Below are 26,447 nucleotides of genomic sequence, written 5' to 3'. Positions count from 1 at the left end.
AATTTATATAGTGCTTTTATTTGCTTTTTGAAAAATTCTTACACTTACACTTATAGATAACATCCTCCGTTAGTTGGTCACACCACCCACCACGTTCTCCTGGTCGCTTATGTCTTTACGCACAGGTTGGACCCATCGATTCTCACCTTCTGTATACAAGGGAGCTACTTCCACTAGTTGCTCTCATTCTCTTCCCTAATTGTCTACGCCTTCATAGAAGGGTTGTCCTCTATTGATTTCCCTTTTCACTTTTCTTATTGCTTACGTCTTCGTCCATAGGCTAGATTCATTGATCCACTCTATCTGCGATGTTCATAAGTTCAACATGAACACACCAACAATGATAAAGATAATTCCGACAATAATAATTATAAAATAATTATTTGAGTTATTTTAATATATATTATATATATATGTATATATATATATATATATATATATATATATATATATATATATATATATATATATATATATATATATATATATATATATATATATATGAGATTGACACTGCGGACCACATAAGGCATTACGTTCCATTCTTTTCGCATGAGGAAAAGCACATTGGACCAAAAAAAAGAGACGTACCACCGAAAGCATTGCTGTTGGCAGCCTCCAAGACTTACGGCTGGCCCCGTCGGCCGTCCCCCTACCCGGACTAGCCCTCCAAAGGTCCAGCTGGGGTACAGCGACGCTTATTCCGACCATAATAGAGATAAAATAATTATTTTACGTGACTAGTGATATTATCTGAATTTTCTAATTATAATATTATACGAAAAAATTTCAAACTTCAATTTTTTTTAATATGTAGGTAATCGTTAGATTAGATTTTTATTTGTGATTCGGGTGCACTCAATCCGATGGAAATCTTTCTCTTTGTATTGGATTCGGGTCACATTGATGGAAATCATATCTGATCCAAATTTACGGTGCTTAGAAATATCTAGATGACGTCGACTGCCTTATTGCTCATCTCAACAAATAAATATCTGGCCAAAGTTGCTCAACCTTATCTGACAGAGCTATTCACACAGTAAAAAGCCAGGCCACGTAATTAGCTCTTCCTTGCTCTTTATATATCCACCAACAGAGGACCAAACATTGGTACCATACCCCAGAGATGGCGAGGATAAAGCTGGGAAGCAGAAAGGAGATGACCGACCCGGAGTTCGCTCGGTCCGTCCTCACCGAGCTGCTCCTCACCTTCCTTTTCGTCTTCGTCGGCGTCGCTGCGTCCATGACCGCCGGTAACATGACTCGTTTCCTTTTCTCAACCTGTTGCTGGGTTTGGTATTTGAGGGGTGGCATCGGTGGTTGTTGTTGCAGGGAAGATGGCAGGAGGGCAGGACTCGATCATGGGACTGACGGCGGTGGCGGTGGCTCAGGCGATGCTGGTGGCGGTGATGGTAGCCGTCGGCCTCGACGTCTCGGCGGGGCACTTGAACCCCGCCGTCACGATCGGGTTTGCCGCCGGCGGCTACGTCACCGTCTTCCGCTGCGTCCTCTGCGTGATCGTCCAGCTGCTGGGCTCTTCCATGGCGTGCCTCCTCCTCCAGTACATCGCTGGAGGGCAGGTGAGTCTGATTGCCGCCTTCGTCTACTACCTGCTCGTACCTCGGAACTAACTCCTGCTCCTGGCGGTGGAGCAGGCCGTCCCAGTTCACGCGCTCGGTGTGGGCATAGGGCCCCTTCAAGGTGCGATCATGGAGGTCGTCCTCACCTTCTCCATGGTTTTCTCCATCTACGCCATCATCGTAGACCCCAAGAAGGGCATCGTGTCGGTGCTGGCGCCGCTGCTCATTGGTCTCATCGTGGGGGCCAACACGCTCGCCGGCGGGCCCTTCTCGGGGGCTTCCATGAACCCGGCGAGGTCCTTCGGGCCCGCCCTGGCCACCTGGGACTGGACCAATCACTGGGTGTACTGGGCGGGGCCCTTCGTGGGGAGTGGCCTCGCGGGGTTCGTCTACGACCACCTCTATCTCATGCGGCCTCGTGACGACCTCCCTGGTGATGAAGAAAGCATCACCAAGCCACTCTGTTAGATTCTTTTTACCTCCCTGGGGATGAAGAAAGCATCACAAATGACGTGTAGTGTCACGTCATTTGTAGATTAGATGATAGGGTCCCACATGTTCTACGTATACATGTGTATATACATGAAATTACTAGAACTTGAGTAGGTCAACAGAAAAATAGAACCTCCGACTTGAAATCTGTAAGGTTTCTCTTGTGAGACGTCAGTCATGTAAACTCCTGAAACTGGATAGCACACAAAGGAGTCGACCATAAAGATTGCTAAGTGCATCGATATCCAGTGATAGTTGGCACCATTCATTAACCTTCTGTGGTAAACAAACCCATCCTTCGCAAAGTCAATGAGGTCGGAATTAAACTCCATTGGTCGTCTCCTACAGGCAAGGAGAGCTCATCGTCCCAAACAACGACCCCCGTGTGGATTTTTGCTACCAACACTCCAATGAATTCCACCAATCCGAGCTCGTCATTCCGTGTGATCCCACCTCCTTCCATCAAGCTTAGAGTTCCATTAGTCTTATATCATGCCGTAGATTCTATCAAGTGGGAAGACGACCCGTCGTTGCGACATGACACGTAAAATAATATAGCATCTCCCTGTCCTTCCCACGTACCGATGAACGCCTTAACAACAATGAATGGATCCTTCATATGACAACGAGGAGCTATTTTGCCTTGGATCCTGATCGAAATGTGAAATCTCGAGTCGACTTTATAGATTATCGAGCTCCATCAACGGGTCATGATCTTTGTATATGAACAAATACTAGCAGATATGCAACGAAATTAAATGAAATCATAATAAAATAGAATATCAAGATATACGTGGAAAACTCAATCAAATAGAATACTAAGATATACGTGGAAAACCCCTCTAATGTGAAGGGTAAAAATCACGGGGCAAACTAGAGATAATCCACTATGAGAATAATGAATATACAAATCTCAATCTCTTACCCTAAACCCTAGCAACAATCACAAGAGAACAACTGGGATACAAGAATCACGTCACTGTCCACGATATCTAAAACCTCCCCAAGTAATCACAATAAGAGTCTACTATAGATTTGATCTGAAATGAAAACACTACTGGAGATAATCATCCTCCACCAGTTAGTCACACCATCGGCCGCTTATGTCTTCACGCACGGGTTGGCCCCATCGATTCTCACCCTCCGTATAGAAGGAGCTACCTTCACAGACAACACTTCGTATGCCAAACCATCACGCCAACACAACCATCACCCCATCCGTCAACATCACCGAACAGAGGAGGCAATGAAATCCCAGCTGCAGATGCATGCCTTTGGTGCTTCACATGTCTAAATCATGGCATGCTTGACTTCGGCAGGTGCTTGATATGTCTAAACCATGATATCATCGTCCTGTACCTGACTTTGATCTTTCTCAAGCCTCTCCAAGCCTAATTTGATCCCTAATCCGGAACTCTATACCATGCAGTTCTTCTAAAAGGATTTGATCGTTCTAAGCTATATATTTATATTTTGATTTCATTACTTCAAGGTTTGTTTATGTTCTGAGATGAACAGATCGAAGAGTCGTATACTGACACGAGCAGAGCTTTTGTTTGTGGCTTCCTCCAATTAAAAGCAGAGAGAATGCAGCCGAACACCGCTTGTCTTTGATGCTAAGATTCAGCGACATGGCAAGGAATATGACGAGTCCCGAATTAAACACCTGTGGACTCTCTTCTGCTGCACTGCATCTGTGACCTCCTCTCCCTTCCCGCGAACCATTGCACGGTCCTCCTCGCGATCGGCAGCCAGAGTTTCCTCGCCTTCTCGTCTTCATCTCCATGGGTTGCGCTGTTGCCGGGATCTTTGAGCTGCATAAACCTTGATACGTTTGTGATATCCGACATCGATCTGTTGCCTGAGGAAATAAGAGCTCTCGTGTTGGTGCCGCTCGATGAAATGCTTGGAACAGACATCGAGTTGTTCTTGTTGATCTGGCTGGCTTTGATCTCGAGCAGTCTCTTCTTCTCCATCTCTTCATTAATCCTCAGTAGTTTGTCATCAGGTGAAGCTTTTCCCTCTGATGCGCTTGATCTCGTTGACTCCACATTCCAGACCACGTCTTTACCGGATAGCATTTCCAGGTCCAAGGATATCAAGTCGGACGAGTTCACGTCGCTCCACCGGCTCTTGAACACGACATCGGAGACGATGATCTTGTGCTTGAACTTGTGCAGGATTCGGCCGCCACTGGCGCCTTCTTCGAGCGTTGGCAACTCCCGCCACTTGTCGGTATTCCGGAAGCTACTACTGATGCTGAATCCTGATGAGCCGCGGAGATTGCGGGCGTCGTTGGGCTCTCGCTCCACGAACAACTCGAGGTCGCGGCCGCTGGCCTCGAGCCGGTCGGAGGCGAACAGGAAGCGAGAGCTGGTGGAGTACTTGAAGAGGCCGTCGTCGTCGGCGTTGACCTTGCACCGGCATAGGGGGCAGCTGGAGTGCGCCTCGAGCCAGCGGTCAACGCAGCGGACGTGGAACGCGTGCTTACACTTGGCAAGCAGCCGGAGGACCTCGGCGTCATCGAACTTGGACAAGCAGACGGCGCACTCGAGGCCGTCGCGGACGCCGCGCAGCGACGAGAAGCGGAAGAAGGGTAGGGACTCGATGACGGTCCTATCGATGCCGGAGAAGCGGTCCTGGGGCAGGATAAACCTTCCATGGCCTGCGGCGTCGGCGACGAGGAGGTCGGTGGCGTGGGCGGCGGCGGCGAAGTGGCAGACCTTGCCGTATATGAGGAGGAAGGTGAGGAAGAACATAAGGGCGAAGATCCCGATCACGAGGGCGACGCTCGGGCGGAAGGACACAGCCACGTTGGGCGGCGACCAGTAGACGGCATCGGTTTGCTGGGCGGCCGAGATGGCGAACGAGAAGAAGAAGAAGTAGGTGAAGGAAGCAGCGCAGGTCTCGGAAGGCATGGCGAGCTAAAGGGAAGATTCAACTCTAACCTGATGCTGCCGTGGGAGCATTTTATGGGCAAGTGGCGTTCTATTTCAACATAAAATTAAGGTTCAGAAATATTTTATAAGCTTTTCTATCAAACATTATTATTTACTACTATTCTACGAACCTAAAGAAGAAAAAAATCCAAACAAGAGGAGATAATGATATGTTTAATGGTAGATTTTAAAGGAAATAAACAATTGTAAATTTGATTGCAGATTTATAGGATTGCTTAAAGACTTTATCCTACAAAGAAAGGTTTGAGATTGTAAAAGAAAAAAATTATTTTGCCTAGAGAAAAGAAAAATAATGAGTGATGTGCCTTCATGAAATTTGTTGTGTTCTTCTTTATTTTATGTATTTTTATACGCACCGTTAAATATAAAAAAGGGGGAAAAATCGTTTTTTGGTGTTGATAAGGCAAAAAATAAAATATAATTGCAATAGTCCTGATCCAAACTTGATGTAGCCCTTAGATGCTTATGATAGACTACGGATCACAACCAATTTGGATTGCAAATGGAAGCTACGCATTCGTACAGTTAATGGTAGGATTCGATTGATGCACATGCTACGCACATTATGATAAAAAGATTCTTAAGTTATATTCACATTTATGTAGTTACGAAAGTGAAACGAGTAGATTTATTTATCTTTTTTATAAATAAAAAATATAAAAATAAATGATAAATTTTTTTTTTTAAGTTCGATGGTGGATGGTGTTGATGGCAGTGCCACTGTGTCAGTAGTGACGAACCCTTCCCCCTCCCCCCTTGTCCTTTGCATTGAGTAGTTGCCGCCCTTTGTCTCCTTGACCACTTCCTCATCCTTACCCCCTCCACCTCCCCTCTTTGCCTCCCCTTCTCCTTCTCCACCCTCGTCCCTACGTCAAGCGCGTCCGACCTTGGCATTCCTTACGTGTCATGCTCGAGTTCTCCACCAACCACTGCTTAGATGAGTTCTTCGCCTACCTGGACATCTTGAGCGTTGACTTCCAAGTGATCGATGAGCAAGAACCGAAAATGCAAGGAGTCGAGGTTGGTCCCTGACTCGATCACCCTATTGGGCAGAAACCTCGATAGCTCTCAAGCGATATACATCAACACATCTATTGGATTTGACACCATCAACAGCAGCGTTCTCCGGTGAGTACCTCGCCAATGATGACACAATCGCCTTAAATAAAGCCAAATTGCACTGCAGCGGGTTCAATCGCGTCTCCCCCAAGATATGTCGAGCACTGGTCGTGATGATGCAGATATCCAAGTCCACGTCATCGCATAATTTGGAGATGCCTGGATCCGAGTGTACAGGAGAAAGGCCACGGTGAGCTACTTAGCATCTCCCCCTTGTAGCTTATCGGGTTTGGCATCCACCAATGCCAGCTCTTCCATCAGGATCGTCCATGCAATGGCCATGCCCATATTCTCGACACTGATCATAGATATCTTGGTGTGACGCTGAGTAGGAGATGGTGGTGTCATCGCATGATCGATGGGGCAGAATAAGGTCCTATGTATGTCATTAGCGAAACCGAGCTCCAAGAGAGATAACACTTTCTTCATCTTCTTAGGTCGAAGCTATGAATTGATTGATATCAGGAAAGAAGGCGGACATGCTCGATGTCGGGGGTGAGGGTGGAGAAGAAAGGAAAGACAAAGGGGGAAGTAGAGGGGGTAGCCATGAGGAAATGGTCGAGGAGGCGGAGGGTGGCGATCGCTTGACGCCAGGGACAAGGGGGGAGGGGGAGGGGTCCGCTATCGATGCCAACGATGTTGTTGTTCATCACCACTGATGCCAGCGACATCACTGTCCGCCATCGACGTCTCCACCATCGAACTTTAAATTACTTTTTAACCCTTTATTTTCATGTTTATGTCGATAAAAACTGACGTTGTTTGGGTAAATGGATCCAATGTAACTTTTTAAAGTATAGGAATCAAGATATTAAAGGCAGCTAATTATGAAGTAACTATATATTACCCAATATAGTTAACTATGATTAGTATCGTGGTCTCTATATTTTAAAAAGTAACATTAAGATCTCTGCACTTACGAAAATAAAATATTTAATCTTAATTCTTCTCATATCGTTAATTTTGTCGGTAAAAAGAATCGCATATATTATCACGTGCAAAAAGATAAAAAAATAATTTTACTATTTTGTAAATTATTAAATTTATATAATTTCATATAAACTTCTCCTCCCATAATCTTTCCAACTTGCTCGCCTAGAAAAAGAACAACGTTTGCAGCGCGAAGTCACCAAACCAGCCCTCTGGCCTCACGATCTCTGCCAAGTTGCAGTACTCCTTCCATGGTCTACCGAGGTACGTGCAATGGACTGCGAACTTCGAGCGGCAGAGTGCGAGGTACTTGTTGCTCCCATTGATGGTGCAGTGGTCGAACATGAAGCCGATGGATTGGGCGAGATCAGTGCGGCCGTGCGCGGTGATGGTGTTGGACTCGTTGTGCTCGGGGTTGAGCTAGCAGGGGAGGGGATGATGAAGATGACGCAATCATGGAAGACGGTGGTGGAGTTGTCGAAGATGAAGTCGACGTTGCCGGAGATGCAGTAGGACTTGTAGAACTAGCGGAGGGAATGGGTGTAGAGGGCGTCCTGGTGGTCGAGGAACTCCACCGACTCGAGCATGGAGAGGTCGCTGTCAGAGCGGAAGGCCACAACTTGGTGCTTGTCCAGCCCGACGGTGTTGGCGAAGGTCAGGTCTCGGGCCATGAAGTTATCTCCACTCACGCCTGTGGACGAACAAACATATGAGAATCGGTTACACTAAGCGATAGGAGTCGAACACTTGATATTGTCCTCTACAAGAAGATGAGGTCAAGCATCTCGTGACCGAGATCGAGGAGACTGTGACCTGTGACGATGGACTGAGACAAGATAACGTTTTAGTTATTAGTGCTTATGATCTACTATGTGTAAAGAATCCGATGGAGCTCTAAATTAGATCAGCGTCCCGTCAATCAGCGCAACTTCGACCGTTGACTGAACCTCTCCAAACTGGCATCTGCCCTCCTTGCATACCGTTGTGTCTAATGGTTTCCCCAGCCGACGGAGCTCCTTCCGGACGATCTCTCCGCTTGGTGACGCCGAGGTGGCATCTGGCCAGTACCCATCCCTCTCGGTCTACAACGAGGCCCAGAGCGGATGTCGACGTCGTAGCGCTGCAGAGCGGCCACCATGGTGGTGGCGTTGCCAATGATGTTAGCGAGGTCGATGAGGAAGGCCATGTCTTCCGCCACCTGCTGGGGGCAGACCAATATTCACATTGGTAGAGCTCCGCGACGTTCGGGCAAGCAAGTTGGAAAGAGAAGGGGAGTAGGAAATTGATCACGGTCGAAGGCGGCGCTTGGATCTCCTCTGGAACTCCACTAGCCTTGTGCGCCACCGACGCCGCCTTTGTTGTCTGCAGCGCAGCCGGAGGAGCAATTTTTGTTTAAGCCTCTACGCAGTGAGCGAGAAGTTTATATTAAATTAATAATTTAAAAGATAATAAAAATATCTTTTTATCCTTTTTATTCGTTACTTGATAATACATACATATAATTTTTTCTGTCGATAAAATTAACATGAAAAGAATTGAGATTAAATATTTCACTTTTGGAAGCGAAGGATCCGAATATTATTTTTAAAAATATAAAGATCATAATACTAATTATAATTAATTATAGAGGATAATTTATAATTATTTCGTTAATTACAAAGGGTAATATATATAGTTAGCGCTGACATGAGTCTGGTCGGGTTAAGTTTTGGTCCGAGAAAACTGGATCAACCTGTCTCGAATAAACCTTGACCGGTTCAGACCGCGCCGCGCCCCCAAGAGCCCTAAATGAACCTCAGAGCGTGAAGGGAGGTCGACTATGGCGAGCCGGCGATGCCTCGGCGCTCTCACTCGTCATCTACGCGCCCGTCTCTTCTCCGCCTCTCCTCTGGAGAACCCGCAAACCCTGAGCCTTCGATCTCTCGGTTTCGCGATCCCGCAACGAACTTCCTCGGATCTTGACATCTGTCGCAGGGCATTTCGATGCAGTATTTCGATTCGTTTCGGCGGTGTTCGCCGTTGTTCTTCTCGGCCGACGAATCCTTCGGACGAGGAGGAAGATGAGGACGATGAAAGCGAAGAAGAGGAGGAGGAAAACAAGGAAGGAGGAGTGAGCAGCGATGGAGAGAATGGAGATGTTCGGGCTTCGAAATGTGTCGTTCAGAGGGGGAAATCGGACGAAGAGAAGGTAGAAGAGGCTGCTGAGATTGGGTATAAGGTGATCGGGCCGCTGGATTCGTCGGAGAATCCGTTCAAGTCATATGAGCCTTTTTTCGCCGTTGTTCAGGTTCAGATTGCTGGATATATTCCCTTTTCTCTGTTGCTTTTCTTCTTGATTCGCATTCCATCCTAAAAGCTCTCTTTTTCTGTTCTTCGTAATGTTATAGATTGGTTCCCATCAGTTTAAAGTCAGCAATGGGGATTCCATTTTTACGGAAAGACTGAAATACTGTGAGGTTAATGATAAGGTAAGTGTATTTGAAAATACAAGTGTATGCTTGTATATGTCTGTTTCTACTTCTCATGGTATCAACTTCTCCTTTGGTTGCCTATTTTATCTTTCATGGAATAAATTTTTACGTTGGATCTTTTAGATGTTTTAATAGGAAGGTATTCAGTTGCATAACACAGAGAACAATTATGAACAGATGAGTAGTGTCATGATTCTAGGAGAAACAGAAATTGCAAAATCCAAATGATATATGGTCTACTTCCTTTGTTTATGTTTATGTCTTTAGCTTTATGATTTTGAAATCGTTCAAAATCATTTCTTCTTTTGCTTTTTGCTTGTTGTTGTAGTATGCTTCAAACTCAGGAAATTGTCACATGCAATAAGTACTTGATAGATAGGAATTTTTACAGTAACTAGTAGAGTGATAACCAACCATTATTCATAATTATCAAAATGCTAGTTATTCAGAAGCCGAAGTCATTGTGTTTTTCCTCCTCCAGCAATGGGTTTTTACTTCATAAACAAGTAGAAAAATTCAGCCCATATTGATAAATATGTTGCATCTGAAACTGATGTTTATTTAAGAAGTGACTGACTTTTGATCATATAAGTTCTTCCCCCCTCGAAGTGAACTTTGCACATGATTAAGTCGAGAAATTTTATTCAGCTGTAACCATGCTGACACTTAATTTTGGAGGAGCATGCTGGTACCTCTAGCTGGTGATTCCCCAACTTATTCTAATTTTGATAAACTGATTAAGTTGTCTGGTTAGCTATTCATTGTGTTAGTTGTTGACTTTTATTATATTCATGTTGGCCAATATACCTTACAAGTTACAAGTGGTTTTTGCTTTGTTGTTTTGTTTGATGAAGTTCTTGGTCATTAATGAGAGAGCAGTAGAAGTGTTCAAGGATGATCTTGGATCTTGATGCCCGTAGGTATTCAGGTTTGAAGAGCTTGTAAGCTGGTCTGTGGCTTGCGTAAACAAGAAAAACCAAATCTATGGAGTTTGATGATGTTTCTAGTTATTATATTACTATTGTGGTGATAGATAAGAGTAGGAAGGATTAGGAAGGGGACGGAATTGGAGTAACTAGTTGATGAATGATCCCATGCCTTATTGGGGACGTGATAAATTACTTTATGAGAACAACTGGTTGGTGTTTTGGTAGTTGAAATATTATGATCAGCTTTATTAAATTTGTGGAAGAATGTAAATGATAAATTTATCTCAAAGATTTCTGTTCTTTTTGTTTGGATGGACATGGGAATTTCATGTCATGCAAGGTCAGTTACGTTGGCAATGGAAGTTTGATCACATGTTTATTCATTTTCTATCCACTTGCAAAGACTTATGAAGAAGCCATCATCCTAAGTTTCTTAAGAAAGTGGAGGTGATAATCTAGGCTATTTTTTTCCGAAATGATCTATGTGGACTTAAAAATTTTTAACTGACATGTTCTGAGTGATTGCCATCCTAAAATTCAGAAAAGTTAAAATAAACTGTATCTACATTATGAAAAGCAAAACCCAGTGGAAAGGATATGCAAAGGAAGAAAACGTTCTTGATTTTGGTTGTTGCATGGCTTCATTGGATGTGCAACTTCGATCAATATTGTCCACACTCCCTGAAGTTACCCTTTATAGAAAGTGATGAGATTCCATCCCTATTTATCCAATCGTTAAGTTGTTAAATGAATGATATGCCATTATTTAGATTGTTCATTCTTAGATGATTTAGTGGATGGGCAATTGGACTTCAATCATCATGAATTTTATGTGGAGGACATAAATAAACTCCGGTGATTTTGATTTTGAATTTGCTCTATAGTGTAACCTTCAACCGACTTGAGACTGCCCCACTCTATTTACAAGCAATCAGATAGGATGCCTCTGAATTTTTTTTTGGGGTACAAATCATTGACAGAAATGTCAGATTAGATTAATTATTTAACCTCAGCTAACCCAGCCTTGAAATGTCACTATATAGCTCTGGCGCAATTGATCAAGACAGGAACTGACCTATTCTCAAGCCTTTTTTATGATAGATGAGGTATGACACATTTACTTGAGTCATGGAAAATCAAGAGCTAAAGAGTGATGATTTAGTAATTCTTTTGTGGTTAAGTTATGAGTTAGCTTCCTTATAATTCACTGTACTATGATACTATCCACGCTTCCAAATTTAAGGTATCTTCTTAATAAGATATTTTGTTGATAGGGAATTTACAAGTTGAGCAAATCACATGCTCTTGGGAAAGTCAACTCAAGAGTGGTTTGATTGATTGGTTCTTTTCAGCTATTACTTAGTGGGTTAACAGTGAAATTGTGGCTGTCGCTTTATTGTATATGTACTTTTCCCTTTATATTAATGGTTTAAGTGCGTGGACAGGTCTGGGCCAATTGGTGGATCAGATATATTTTCCATGATTATGACAAATAGTGGTAGTTTTCTTCTTTTCTTTGGTACTTAAACCATGACTAGTACAAATTATATTTCCTTCTAATTTTATATCTTGGTTGTTCTTGTAAGCCAACCTAGAAAAAGACACATATATATTCTTTTTCTATATGAGACATTAAAATAGACATTAAGATTATGGATGTCTTTGTGTACCTTTTGTTCCTATTATTTATGAGGAAGCTAATTTCTTTGCATTGGATAAGAATCTGAATAGAAGTTATACCTTAAAGGAGCCTCCATGTCTACCTTGCTGATATGTATTTTTTGGTGATAGTGAAGACCTTCCGATCCATTTTAAAAGATAGTCCAGTAATAGAATGGTTGCCAATGTTCAAGTCTTGCCTTTTTATTTCAAATTCTGTACTGCAAAGTTGAACCTGTGAGTGCATGTGAATGGTTTTATTCACTTTGGCTGGTCTCGCTGCAGTTAATTTTGAACAGGGTTTTAATGTTGGGATCAAGAACTGAAACAGTCGTTGGCAGGCCAATAGTACCTGATGCAGCTGTACATGCTGTTGTTGAAGAACATGTAAGAAACAACTCAATTACCTCCTTTTTCTTTTTTTTTTTAGTTTCTTTAGATGGATATTTTTTTCATGGAGGAGAGTCATTGCAACTAATATTGATATTTTCTTTGCTCTTATGTCATATGATTCATTTATGTGAAACATGCAGCATCCTGCTGATCCTCAGCTACCATCACATTTCTCTTCTTTTGGCCTTCTTTTGCCTCCAAGCCAAAAGTGCCTGTTACGATGATATTATACTTTGCCTACAAACCAATACAACTTCATATTTCATTGTTACTCTGGTTGTCTGGACCTTATACTTCAATTTGTTGTTTATACCATAAATGTACGATTTAATTTGTTCCTTGCTGACGCATTATTTTTCCTAATTCAGACTTTAGATGCAACAGTTATCATATTTAAGAAAAAAAGAAGAAAAAATTACCGTCGAACCAAGGGTCATCGCCAGGTAAGTCATTAATCAGAGAAATGAAGTTGTTCTTAAGCTGTCTGCAGCAATGAGTTCTAATTGTTTTCCATCATTATTCCAGGAACTGACTAAGCTGAGAATCACTGATATTCAAGGAATAGACAAGTCAGAAAACGTCGCAGCTGTTGCCTAAGAACCAATATCCTTACTGTTGTGGATCAGACCAACTTTATATCTCTGAGATCTCAGTTCACTCACCATTAGAAACTGCAACAATAATATAGTGGCCATAAGGACATGCGAGCATCTGGAATCTGCTGCAAGTGTATTTTTTTTCGAACTCGAGCTCGGAATGTAGTGCATAAAAAATTAGACTATTTTTCATAAGATGATTCAGAGAGGCAGTCTGGTATTTGAAATCAACAAGACTTGTGAATCCTAAACTACCATTTTGCTGCAGTTAAAAGTGTAATCAAAACATGATGAAATGTATTCATTCTGTGGTTCTTTGATATAAATTGGATTTCGAAATCAATTTTGGGTTTATTTATGGCTTTTGTTGGAGCCCCTTGAAAAGTTTCTAAAGTCTCTTCCAGTTAGTTGTCCAACTGAAGACCACATTCTTCCTGCTTGGTCACCATCCAATTCATGTTGGTCACTGTCTAACAAGATTTGCCTCTTGCTCTTTGCCACCTACTTTGCTTTCAGCACTACTGGCATCAATGTTGCTGGCTTTTTTGCTCTTGACCACCTTTGATTCCTGCACAACCTTTGGAGGTCACAAAGCTTGGTGCTCCTTAAATGGCCCCAAGATGGAGATAGAAGCCCCCTTCCATGGTCAAGAAAATGCCTCCAATTGCCGTTAGTTTTAGTATGCATCCACCCCTGCAATGGTGGGATCTCCACTGCCATTATGCTTCTCCATTATTAACCTTCACATTCTCCAAGTCCAAGCAAGGCGGTCCCAGAAAGCATTTGCATGGGAATACCTCACAAGTTTTCATGGCCCCAATGAAGAGCCTTATCATTGACAAAGCAATAAACTTCTCTTTTTTTTAAATTTTTCTGTGGGTGCCTTAAGCCTTCCACTCCACAAATTAGTGTCTATCTTCATCATCTTCTTTCTTTTACTTCCCTATCCCCATCACACCAGTGACAGTGGAAAAGTGCTGAATCCATGGAGGCCATGTGCTACAATCCCCTCCACCTCCAAAAGTTAAATGCCAAAAACTATTACTAGTTGTGGTTGGAGTCATGATGCCAAAGGGCACCAAGGACGCAGGTTTCATGATCACTGGTCCCTGTTTCCGGCTCTTATCCTCATTAGATAAGCATATGATTCTGTAAGCATTTTGTGTTTCATGCTAATACAGTCTCTTCTTCCACAGTCCTTCCCATCACATCCATCACCTGTTGCCTACAGTCATCATAATGCTACAGCCCTAGTCAAGAGATCAACCCACCAAATCTTTATGCTCTTATCCAACCCTATCGTTCTATGTAGATGCAACTTCACTTGATAGAAAAGGATCAACTTCTTTCTGTGACTGTTGCAGTGAGAAGAAAACACAACTAGAGATAGTGGGGAGAAGAGACTGATGCTAAATCATAGCTTTCCTTGTGGCTCATAACAAACCTAAGCAGACTGTTCTGTTTTCTATACTAATCTTGGCATGGAGATGAGTCAGAGACCATTAAACCTTTGGGCTGGCAAGAGAGCTACCACTCTCTCAGAGCCTTACTGGGTGCTGTCATTACTACAAAGGTGAAGAAAGTGGAGCATCAGCATTTCTTTAATAATAGTGAAGCATCATAACCCTCTCTCTCTCTCTCTCTCTCCAATAAATCAACACAGTGCTCCAGTGGGTATCCATGAGGAATGATCTCAAGCTTTTTCTCTAACTATGCCACCCATCTGTTGTCATGATAGATAAAGCTACTATTCTATCAATGCTCCATTTCTCAAAAATGATCTTATTATTCTTTTGTAATATTTATTAACTAATACCAAGAGCCACCAAACACCATGCCCTCTCTCAGCCACCATTAGTTACCTCTTCCTTTCCCTTTTTCTGATACAAACCAGCGGTTCTCGTTCGAGGTGAGTTGAGTACAGATCGTAAAGTTGCAAAGCGCATGTTTTTGTCTTTGCTTTGCTTTTCTTTTTTTGCTTGTTTTATTTCACAGCTGAACAGCCCACAGCATATCACGGGCAGCACTGAGGAATGTCACACGGTGAATGCGACTTCTCCTCTTTCAACTAAACGCAAGATTTGAACTCACGACTAAATTTCTTTTGTGATAACCTAAGTTTAGTGTCGCACTACTCATGAGGGGACAATCTAAGTTTGAGTAGGTGTACTAATATTACTTTGGCTGATTTAGGTTCGTTAAAGTTAATCGGTTCAAAACAAATCTAACATTCTGTACTTAAAGTGGAAAGAATTATTATAGAACTCTCGAATAGGGACCATATTAGGATGAGCTTAAGAGACTTAAACATTTTGAATTAATCAGTTAATGAGTTACTTACTTTATCAGATTGGATCAAAACGTATGTTAAAGCAAATCCTACGAACGTTGGTGAATTGATTATCTGACGTTTCACCTCCCTTTTTTTTTTTTTCGTCTCTACGAAGAACAAGAAAATATTTGTATTATTATTCATCTTATTGGAGTGAAAAATATTTGTATAATTCTAATTATGGTAGGGTCAATGGGACTACAGATTGGAATTGGCACGTGTGCCTACCTGCACCCCAAGCAAGTTGCATCACCGGTCAAAAGCGGAGCGGTGAAGGAATGAAGTCAACTCCCGGCGGGTCGGTCTGCCGCTTGTTAAAGAAGCCAACACGAGTGCGCAGTTGACTTAATTGCCACGAGCAGACAAATCTTTCCGTTTGTTCATTATATTAGATTAGCAAACATATTTCTAAAATTATGTTTACATTTATCACCGTAATTTTTGAGTTTAGCAAAAAAATATCCTTAATAAGTTTCAACCTATATATATATATTTGACTGAATTAAATGTCGAAGCAAAAAATAAAACTTCCATTAAGCCAAGAATATTAAATATATTTTAGGCATTTGATATTTTTAGTATATATTACATGTTAAAACTTTTGTTAAGAATCGTGATTATATACTAATGTGAATAATTAATAGCCGCGTTGTAATCCCCTTTCCGCCCCAAAAACACGAACCGCACTCAAATCTTTGCAGATAAAATAATTCCATACCCCATAAAGAGGTCGAGAGAAAAGAAGCTTATTTTCCGCTTGTAGGATTCCCGAAGCATATCGACGACGATCGAGACAGAGCAAAGCGGGGGAATTTCGGGCGAGAAGAGGAGGCAGAAGGGAAAATAGGAGATCCACAGGCCTGATTTGGGGTTGTGTCCCGCTCTCGTCGCTGCGCCATGGTTGGAAGCTTCGCAGATGGCGCGTTGGGCGGGGTTCGGGGAGGGACCAGGCCTCTGCGCTGAAAGACCTTCCTTCTTTTCGTTTTCTCTCACTGCCTCCTCTTCTTCGATCCGTGGGTCGGGCATACGGACCGTGGTATTTCTCTCTGCTTCCGTGTTTCTGATTTGTTGGCGGCTTAGGGTTTCATGTCTGTGCTTTTGTTGTGTTTTTAGTGTTAAATGGAACGTTTTTTCGAGTTGTGTGTTGCGAATGCATACACTTGTGAGGAAGATTTCGTCTTTGCTGTGGATTCTGTGGATGAATAATTCGAACGTGGTGTTAATTTTGGCTTTGAGTTTTCTGTACACATGGAATCTGTTGTTCTACATATAGGTGTTTTATTTGAGTGCCTAGACTTGGGAAAAAAGGAATTTACTCACTAAATCTTTTGCGGTAAAAAGTATCATCGAAAGTTATGCAGGATTGTGGGTAGGGTTTGTTAACTTTCTTGGTAAATTTTCTGACTACCAACAAAAAGTTAACTTGTAATAATAGAGATGCTCATGTTTTCCATAATATATTTTGTAATAGATCTATAGAGGTGTAGATAGGTTTTTATTTTGGGGGAAAAAATGATGAGTTTTAGTTTGTTGTCTTTAATTATCTTTAAAGTTTGTGGTACTTTTATAATTTTATCAACTGGTCCACGAATTTGAGCAGAAAATCTCTAATTTATTGACCATAAATCTCATTATCATCCGCCTATATAGTATCCAAGGAGTTTTTTCTTTTGTTATTAATAGTCGATTCCCACCTCTCCCGTTCATGCTCAAGTTTTCATGGTCGGATATAGCTTTGGAGGCTTTTGACCTCTCTCTCTCTTCTCTCTCTTCTTAGACTGTTATTCCTGCTTTTTATATGTTTCTTTTTTCTGGAAAGAAGGCATCTTCCTTCTCTTTGAGAAAAAAATGCATTTTTTAGTAGAATAGGTTTTAGGGCTTTGCTGCATATATCACTTACCTTTCTGAAAAGTGTAATTATGATTTTTTTTCTTTTCATATTGTTGATTTAGTTATTGCACCTTGAACTGCTGTTGATGAACTTCTATTTGAAGGAAAGACATTACAAGCAGCAGAGATGTATTCTAATTGAAGTTTTTGTCTGTCATGGTCCTTTGCAGGCTGGTATTGGCATATTTGATCATGATGCGCAATGGCTTTTCTATAATTGGAAAATCTCCTCTGGCAGTTTGTGACAATTAAAGTGACTTGTCTTGAAGTTAATTCTTAGTCTCGCATCTATTGACAGTCCAAGAATATCATCTACTGGTCACTGTATGGGAGATTATTTGTGCTGGTTGTCAAATCCTCCTTAGTAGGGGGATACATTTTTAGAATTTCTTCACTTTCTGGGCAAATCTCATTTGGCAAGTACTTAATATGCTTTGAGTTAACTTTTTCTCTCTTGGGAAAATGTCTATTGGGGTTAAGATTTTCCATCTTGGGCAAATCTCCTTTGGCATTTAGTAGTTTGCTTCACTCTGCTGGGCAAATCTCCTTTGGCATCTAGCAGTTTGCTTCACTCTGCTGGGCAAATCTCCTTTGGCATCTAGCAGTTTGCTTCACTCTGCTGGGCAAATCTCCTTTGGCATCTAGCAGTTTTCCACTCTTCTGGGCAAATCTCCTTTGGCATTTAGTAGTTTTCTTCACCTGCTGGGCAAATCTCCTTTGGCATTTACTGGCTTTCTTCAGCTGCTGGGCAAATCTCCTTTGGCATTTTATAGTCAATATCAGCTCCATTTAGTAAACTCAGCTCAGCTGGGCAAATCTCCTTTTGGCAGTGATAGAATCAGGTAGATCCTGCATCTGTATCTAGATAATTCTTGTTTGGCATCAAGTAATTGCACTTATAATACCGTGATAACATTGAACCAGTTGCTGTTTTCTGGATAGTATGTCAGCGGATTTCAGCACATCAGGGGTTACATCTGGCAGTTGCAATGTTTGTTCAGTCAGGAAGCAATCTGTTTCCATCAGTCGTCAGGGTTGACTATAGAATAGATAAATTAACTTGGAGGTAAGTAGACTCTCCCTTCTTTCTCTTTTCCCTGTGAATATCTTGATTTGTAGCATGATAGTTTTCAAAGTGTTATTTTGTTACATGTTCAATTTGTATTTTAATATCCTATATATTGCAACAGTCCCATTTTTGTGCATGGTTGTCTTATTCAACAAATGATGTCTTGGGTGTAGATGGGAGAGTTTCTTGTTAGGGTAATATCTTTCCTATCTTGATGATAAGGTGAGCCGTTATCTAATTTTAAATTTGGCTTTCTATGTAAACAGCTGCATTTGATATCATACTTAAATGGATCATATTGACTTTTAACAGGTAATTAGATGATGGATGCACTGTTTGTTGATTCAGATAGTGATTCCTACTCTGAATTTAGTGATAGTGAGAATCAAGACTGCAATGAATCTTTATTTGGCGGGCATGCTCAAAGTATCTTGTCAGGTCTGGATGAGAGCATAGGAAAAATTGATGACTTCCTTGCATTTGAGAGACACTTTGCTCTCGGCGACTTCGTCTGCTCCATTACAGATCCTTCAGGACAGTTGGGAAGGGTGGTGGATGTTGATCTGATTGTAGACTTGGAAACAACCTCTGGTGGACTCGTAAAAGATGTAAACAGCAAGAAACTTCTTAGGTTGAGATCCTTTGCCTCTGGAGACTTTGTAGTTTATGGGCCATGGCTTGGAAGGATTGAAAAAACATTTGATGCAGTTACCATTCTATTTAATAATGGGGCTAAGTTTGAAATATTGATCAGAGACTCAAAAGACCTAACTCTGCTATATCCAAGCTTTGAAGATGCATCATTTCCTCTCCATCCAGGCCAGCGGGTGAAAATTAATCTTCCGACTATTTCCCAGTCCAAAACATGGTTTTGCGGCTCACTCAAGGCAAGTCAAGATGAAGGTATTATCTGCCATGTGGAGGTAGGATTAGTGTATGTTAGTTGGGTTGCTTCAGTTGTGGGTCAGAGCATCCATTCATCAACTCCACCTCATTTCCAAGATCCAAAGAACCTTACTTTGTTGTCATGTTTTTCACATGCTAATTGGCAACTTGGTGATCGGTGTACACTTCCAGTAGATTACCATAATGTGACTGCAGAAAATTCAGGAACTCTGAGTTCTCCAAAGTGCTTTACAAACATGCAGAAAGAATTGGATATGGAAACTCTACAGATGTATGTGATTGCAAAGACCAGGAGCAAGGTTGATGTTCTGTGGCAAAATGGTGAAAGGTCAGTTGGTGTGTGTACTCAATCCTTGTCTCCAGTGAGCAACATTGGTGATCATGATTTTTGGCCAGGACAGTTTGTGCTAGAGAAAGTAACAACAGAAGAAGTACATGTTCCACAACCACAAGGGCTGGGAATTGTGAAAAATGTGGATTCACACGAACAGATTGTGAAGGTGAAATGGATGCTTCCTGAGCTTAACAAGAATGTTGATTTTAGTGGTGATTTTACTGAATTTACTGAAGAGACAGTGAGTGCTTATGAACTGATTGAGCATCCAGATTTCACCTATTGCATTGGTGATGCCGTGCTTAGGCAAATTCCTTGTGTTCAGAAGGTGGGAGAAAATATTCTTGATGTGCAAAATATTAGTTGGAAAGAAAGACATAATTTGCCTGTTGCAGTAGATGGATTATTTTGTGGAATTGGTTCTCTCAAGAAGCCTATTGATGAATGCAATCATGAGGATCTACAGGGTTACCTATCATGCATTGGGAATGTTATTGGTTATAAGGATGAAGGTATTGAAGTTAAATGGGCCAATGGTGTGATATCCAAGGTATGACTGTTGTGGCTAGATATACATTTTTCTATCTGTAGTGACATCATTTTTTTTTGCATGCATTGCCAGGAAATACTATTAGGAAATTTTTTTTATAAATTTTTACCTGTTGTAATTTCAAAATTTACCCATTAAAGTTTATCCTACAGGTTTTTGTCAGATGGATTAGTATAGTTAGCATAAGGTCCCAACAATATGGAAGTTTCTGGATCGGTGTCATTTTACCTCCAGTTTAAATGGGAGTTTTACTTGGAATTAAGTAATTAACATTGATTAAGCTAGTAAGAATTCAGGTTTTTTGGCCTGAACTTAATCTATTACATAGAGGTGTTATGTGCTTGCAGCTTTGTATTATGGTGAGATTCTGGTTATTGTATCCATGATTTACAGGATTGTGAAACATAGATACTAGGTTACAAGTAAGATGCATGTGCAAGAGCACAACTAGTTTCTGTGAGACCAATGTTTGTATTGATTCCAGATATGATATCTTGCAGTACCCATTACCTATTAGGTCTATATATTTTTATTTTTTTGTCATTTTAAAGTCATCATTTAATGATATAGTGTTGGTTATGCTCTATGTCCAGGTCTTTTTGTTGCTAGTTAAATGCAATTACAAAGTAATACATTTCCCAAGTAATGGGGGCCTTGCAGTTTTTTGTTGTTGTCCTTGTTGTACAGAGCAATACGTTAACTTTGCTTTTCTGTTTCCTTGTTTCATTCTGTTTATCTTGTTGTTCCAATTAAAGAGATAATATATCAAATATTGGTATCAGGTTATGCCTTTTGAAATAGTTGGACCGGACAGGCTTCTTCATCCTGCCTTGACACCATCGGCTACCATGGAGTCTTTTCCTCCAAATGTTGACAAAGACTTAACTGATCAGGAGAAACAATCATGGAATATGAGGCAAAAGGTTCAGGCCTGCTCTTTTCCACAAATGTGGTTGTTTATTTTGTTTCTGTTTTGTTATTTCATGCCAGAATACTGATCAGAAAGGAACAATTTAAATGTTAAAATGTGTATTCTAGAAATCTACGGATGATTCTGGTGGATTTTGCATGAAAGATGTCTGGAAGGCCGCTTCTGCTTTGTTTCCTGGGGCAGCTTTTGGGTTCCTTACACATGTTGCCACAAGCCTTTTCTGTTCTCGTGGTTCAACTTCTTTGCCTGATCCAGTTACGTCCTGTTCTCTTGTGTGTTTATGTACATCATAAAACATGCAATCTTAACTACCACAAACTCAAACTCATATTGGCTATTTTTCCAGGAGTTTTCTCAGTATAGGAATTTGAAGATGGAAGAATATATATCGGAACCAACTGATTTACAGCCTGAAAATTTGAAGCAGCAGATTGAGGAGACGAAACAAAGTGGTGGGATGACATTTTCACCTGGCAGTGATGAACCTAGAAAGTTCAAGCAATTTGATATTGTAAATGATCATACAGACCATCATTTTGTGAATGGCATTGGCAATGAATTGATGTTGTCCCATGTGAGCAAACAAGTTTGTGCTTTGAATTTAATTATCCGTCATGAGTACCATTTTTTTATGGTTTATCTTACTTTCTCAGTATCCTCAGGTAAAAAAGGGTTGGTTTAAGAGAGTACAACAAGAATGGAGCTTCTTAAAAAATGATCTTCCAGGTTTATTCTTTATTCTGAGCTCTTCCATCCTGATGCATGATTTAACTTTGTCCATTCATCTTCATTTTTTTCATTTTATTACACTTTTTTGCATACTTGGATGGACTTGGCTAGTCAAGATTCAGGAGATAATAACTATGGTCACTGCAGTATTCTCACAAGACACCAGTTTGTTATATTTTTTTCAAATAAAACTGTCCTTGCTTTCTCCTGCAGTGCTCCTCTTTTGTGTATAAAAATTTGTGTGTTCCACACTAGTATGTAATAGGAAAAAGTACGATGTAGCTTTTATAACATGTGCTAGTTGTACAACCAAGGAAAACAAATAGACATAAGTTTTTGTCAAATTCTGTTGAGCTCTATTTACAGCAGTCATAAAACCTGATGATCAAATTTGGTTTTAAATTGCATGCTGAGAATTATATTCATTTTGCTTCTGTTGTGCTAATAGTGGCATGTATTCCTTGCACTTTCCAGACACAATCTATGTCAGAGTCTATGAGGAGAGAATGGATCTACTGAGGGCATCAATGATAGGAGCACCTGGAACTCCCTACCATGATGGTCTATTCTTCTTTGATATCTTTCTTCCCTTTGACTATCCTCATGAACCCCCTGTAAGTATTCTTTTTCCAATTATTGGTTTCTCCTGAATACATGGTGAACATTTACAAGAAAAGACTTTTCTTTATAAAGATTAGTAAATATTATGTAGCATGGTTTAGTTTTTGAGTATGTGCCTGTACGAATTAGTTATTTTCAATCACACTCTTGGTAGATAATCATAATATATAGGGAAAGAACTTGAAAGAAAACCAAAGTCAATATTTTATACTGGAAGTTCAGGATAAAATAAATTTTGTAATAGGATGTAGGTGTTCTTAGAATCATGATGACACTAAAGATTTTATGGTTGTTCATTTGGATTGCACCTAAATTTTACGGAAGCAGTTGGTAGAGTGACATTCATACCTATTTCCTGAAAGAGGCCTCTTTCTTCGCCTGCACAGAATCCATACCACCTGAACAACCCTATTGCAGGTTGTCCTTCAACATCTATTAATTGCTCTAGTGCCGAGCTCCTCTCATCTTTAATATCTTCTTGGAGCTTAAGTTTCACAATTACCTCCTAGAGGTCCTTGTTATTTATTTTTCTCTATGGGCCCCACCATTGTCCAATTTTTTTATTTGAACTAACACCGTCCAATCAGATAATGACATTCGCCCTCAACGTAGCATAAACATCAGACGAAAAATGATGAAAGTCTTTGATAACAAGAATTAGTGGAAATCCTATTAGTTGTCTCAATCAAATTTCTGGAGTAGCGATCCAGAGCAATGCTTCAAGAGATTAAATGACACTGTTATGATAGATTATTAACATAATGGTTCCATAGCAGAAGCCATGGTGGAGGGAAAAGAACGTGAGAAAGAGAGTGCAAATAAACAAACGATTTGGGTTTAAACATGGTCTGTTTGATGGCCACCATCCATGGCAACCCTGGCTAGAAGAGTCTCACTTGGATGATGATATATCTAATGTGCTAGGTTGGGAGTTCTCTCTTTAGAAACCTCTTTTGAAACCTATTAACACAAAAGGAGATAATATGATATTAGATTACATGTTCTGATAACAAGTGTACAAGTATATGTTGATTCTCTCACTCTTATTGGTTCTGTGGTCACGTTGGCTAGTGCTAATGGATATGTTTCATTCTTCAGTACTCCAAAAATTGAGAAATGGAGTGTGGTTGCATCATATGTTAATGCATATATACATTTTATTTATTTTCTAGTTTATCATACCTTAAACTTCATTACCTGTGATAGTTCTACTGAGTGATGATTTCCATATTCTGAATATTAAACAAAATGGTTAGAGATTAGATGAAAATTTTGCAAGTCTAATGCCAGCCAATTATTTCTATTGCATGACAGCATGTCTTTGCCTATGTTTCTTAGGTATCTCTATCTTCAGTAATAGCATTTATTCGATGAAGGATAAATTAATATTATTAAATTATCACCTCACGTGTTCCTAGTGGGAAGGCTTACTGGACTTTGGGTTTTATCTTAGTTGCTACTCACAGTTTTGAGTGAGGTGCATCTTTAGGCCCATGCGTTCCCTAATGGATGTCTCTCCCATAATGTTGCATTAACTTTTTGTTAGCTCTTAATTTGTTACTATCAGGTATATGTGATTAATTATATTATAAAGAGTATCTGACCTACAATCAACGTCAAGTTGGCAATGACATTTTTTCAACGAAAATCTAGATCTTTGATGAAATGAACTCTAGGAAACTTAAGTACAGTTTGATTTTCACTTTGTTTCACTGTCATCTTTAAGATCACTTTATCTCCATGGTCAAGATAATTGCTTTCTCAACAAGGTATGCATCACACATTGCACGTTCCGACAAAGCTGCAGATAACCTTGTTTACTTAACTTTCATTTGAAAAGTATTTTATCTTAGATGTCATTCTAACTGCTCTCTTAAACTATTCATGCATTGCCTTGCATCTTGCAACTAAGCTCCAAAAAGTCTTGGTGCCTTATTAGCTCTGAATACTTGACAACTTCACAAAATTTCTTTTCTTCAAAACATGTCTCATTATTGTTTTGGTGGTCTGGATCTTACAAGGATCTATATGCTGATTGCTTTAGTGGTGTCATTATATTTTGCAAGTAGCAAAACACTATTCTTTTGGTTTATAAATCAAAATTAGTATTTTGAGCATTTAGGTATTAGTTATTGTAAGCACATCTTGATGTTTGAAACTGATTATCCTTCAAAAATTATCATGCGAGGTGCTTCTTTCTTGAGTCAGGAGTCTTCTTGCACCACATAATTAGGCTCCAAAAGATGTCAGTCCTTAATATGCTTTGAGTGTTTGGCAAATTTAGATTCACTTATTTCTTCCAAAATATATTGCATACTCTAGTGGTTTGGAGCTTTGAGGGTAGGCTTTTTTTAATGGGAGAAACATTTATTATGTAGGTTGTTCACTACATCTCTGGGGGGCTTCGACTAAACCCAAACTTGTACGAGTCAGGGAAGGTTTGTCTCAGCCTACTAAAGACATGGATGGGAAGTGGCAGCGAAGTATGGGATCCAGAAAACTCCACAATTCTTCAAGTGTTGCTATCACTTCAGGCCCTTGTTCTTAATGAGAAGCCGTATTTTAATGAGGCGGGATATGATGAACAGATTGGAAGAGTCGAGGCTGAGAAGAACTCGATCACGTACAATGAGAATGCTTTTCTACAGTCGTGCAAGTCGATGCTATACATCTTACATAGACCACCGAAGGTAAGATGACTAAAAGCCAACGTAACTTTGGAAATAAATTACCTTCTTTTCGTTATGTAATTTATGCTATTAGTTTCCGGATGGTCCTGCAACTTAGCTTACTTGCTGGTTTATTGAAATTGCAGCACTTTGAGGCACTTGTTGAGGAGCATTTTACTCATAGGTCACATCATATTCTCAGTGCTTGTAAGGCATATTTGGATGGCGCTCAGGTTGGGCATGCTGATGCATGCAGAGAAGCAGCCGACAAATGTCACAACAGTTGTTCTACTGGGTTTAAGATCATGCTTGCTAAACTTCTCCCAAAGCTTGTGTCAGCCTTTACAGAAAGAGGGATCGATTGCACCCAGTTTCTGGACGTCCTGAATTAAATTGCCTAATGCAGATAAGATCACGTATTTGGTGAGGTCTGAAAGTAAAAAAAAAAGAAGGTTGTTGGGTATCTTAGCTACCATGCTTAGAAATATAAGATGTCTAATAAAACTAGCTGTGAGCTAGAGCAACTGCTTGTATTTAGCAAGTGAAGCCAGAACCCCTAGCTAGTCTGGAGGAGTGTGTCGGTTTGAAGCTATTGATGTTTGTAGTTTTGGGTCGCTTGCTAGTTATTATATGGATGAGGAGATGTGTAATAAGCTAGCTGTGAGCTACAGCTACTGTTTGTATATAGCAAGTGAATGCGTGTGCCGGTTTGTAGCTATTGAAGTTTGTAATTGATGATTATTTACTAGTTATTGTATGGAAGCCATGATCTTTTACATTTATGTAGCTGTTTTTTGCCCATGCTTTTTTATCCTTTTCTCTTTTATTATAGCATGTGGTCTCTTTCAAGTGTAGCATAGTTGGTCTCGTCCTTGTCGTCGTTGTATTTACGGAGTTTTATCTAAGAATTGTTTTATAAGCTTCCTTTTCGATACGAGTCAAAGGGGTTCCATTGATCAAATCTTGTTCTTTCTCAAATTTAGAGATATCGATTTTTTCACCTTCTGAATGTGAATAAATTATTGAAATAGTTCTAATATTATTTGCATAGGATGAAATTATATTTGAAATATAAATGAATAAACTATTCATATTAAATTAAGGGGGCAGGCTTTTCCTAGAGAAAGCCAATTTCGAGATAAAACTAACGTTTCGACTCCTTGTCGGGCTTAAGCTAAATAAATATGATTAAATAGATAGAATCGGATGAGATAAGTGCATCATAAAGAGGTCCCATTAACCATCATAAAGTCTTCTCCCTGTTACGTACGTTCTATTTCCATTCTG

At 40.4% G+C, this 26,447-nt stretch overlaps 4 protein-coding genes and 1 pseudogene across 8 annotated transcripts; 3 read left to right on the top strand and 2 right to left on the bottom strand.

The window, feature by feature from the left end:
• The first annotated feature begins 1,045 nt into the window (after positions 1-1,045).
• Positions 1,046-2,305, top strand: LOC135622627 (probable aquaporin TIP4-3). Its single transcript, XM_065124637.1, has 3 exons — positions 1,046-1,253; positions 1,333-1,580; positions 1,656-2,305. The coding sequence occupies exons 1-3, from the start codon at positions 1,127-1,129 to the stop codon at positions 2,046-2,048; spliced, it is 768 nt and encodes a 255-aa protein (XP_064980709.1). The 5' UTR covers positions 1,046-1,126; the 3' UTR covers positions 2,049-2,305.
• A 1,355-nt stretch (positions 2,306-3,660) lies between these two features.
• On the bottom strand, positions 3,661-5,019 carry LOC135622626 (E3 ubiquitin-protein ligase ATL42-like). Its single transcript, XM_065124636.1, has one exon. It carries the CDS (start codon positions 4,988-4,990, stop codon positions 3,731-3,733), a length of 1,260 nt encoding a protein of 419 aa, XP_064980708.1. The 5' UTR covers positions 4,991-5,019; the 3' UTR covers positions 3,661-3,730.
• An 824-nt stretch (positions 5,020-5,843) lies between these two features.
• LOC135623952 (L-lactate dehydrogenase-like) lies at positions 5,844-6,580 on the bottom strand (annotated as a pseudogene).
• Positions 6,581-8,832: 2,252 nt separating this feature from the next.
• On the top strand, positions 8,833-13,472 carry LOC135622625 (large ribosomal subunit protein bL21m-like). The gene is made up of 5 exons (XM_065124634.1): positions 8,833-9,368; positions 9,469-9,549; positions 12,426-12,527; positions 12,902-12,976; positions 13,059-13,472. Exons 1-5 carry the CDS (start codon positions 8,901-8,903, stop codon positions 13,128-13,130), a joined length of 798 nt encoding a protein of 265 aa, XP_064980706.1. The 5' UTR covers positions 8,833-8,900; the 3' UTR covers positions 13,131-13,472.
• Positions 13,473-16,152: 2,680 nt separating this feature from the next.
• On the top strand, positions 16,153-25,942 carry LOC135622623 (probable ubiquitin-conjugating enzyme E2 24). 5 transcript variants are annotated; one of them, XM_065124632.1, is made up of 12 exons: positions 16,153-16,497; positions 17,522-18,193; positions 18,294-18,417; positions 18,594-18,642; positions 18,733-20,210; positions 20,993-21,133; positions 21,249-21,395; positions 21,488-21,715; positions 21,795-21,867; positions 22,345-22,484; positions 24,870-25,181; positions 25,307-25,942. In XM_065124632.1, exons 5-12 carry the CDS (start codon positions 18,741-18,743, stop codon positions 25,550-25,552), a joined length of 2,757 nt encoding a protein of 918 aa, XP_064980704.1. In that variant the 5' UTR covers positions 16,153-16,497; positions 17,522-18,193; positions 18,294-18,417; positions 18,594-18,642; positions 18,733-18,740; the 3' UTR covers positions 25,553-25,942. The 5 variants fall into 5 exon arrangements, with proteins under 5 accessions (XP_064980704.1, XP_064980703.1, XP_064980702.1 ...); XM_065124631.1 differs by having other exon boundaries at positions 18,542-18,642; XM_065124630.1 differs by having other exon boundaries at positions 18,276-18,417; positions 18,542-18,642.
• The last annotated feature ends 505 nt before the right edge of the window (positions 25,943-26,447 follow it).

The sequence above is a fragment of the Musa acuminata genome, chromosome BXJ2-9 (assembly GCF_036884655.1).
Source record: "Musa acuminata AAA Group cultivar baxijiao chromosome BXJ2-9, Cavendish_Baxijiao_AAA, whole genome shotgun sequence".
In the NCBI taxonomy this organism is placed as follows: Eukaryota; Viridiplantae; Streptophyta; class Magnoliopsida; order Zingiberales; family Musaceae; genus Musa; species Musa acuminata.
The sequence above is the reverse complement of the archived record's forward strand: the minus strand, read 5'-3'. Positions and strand labels throughout refer to the sequence as shown.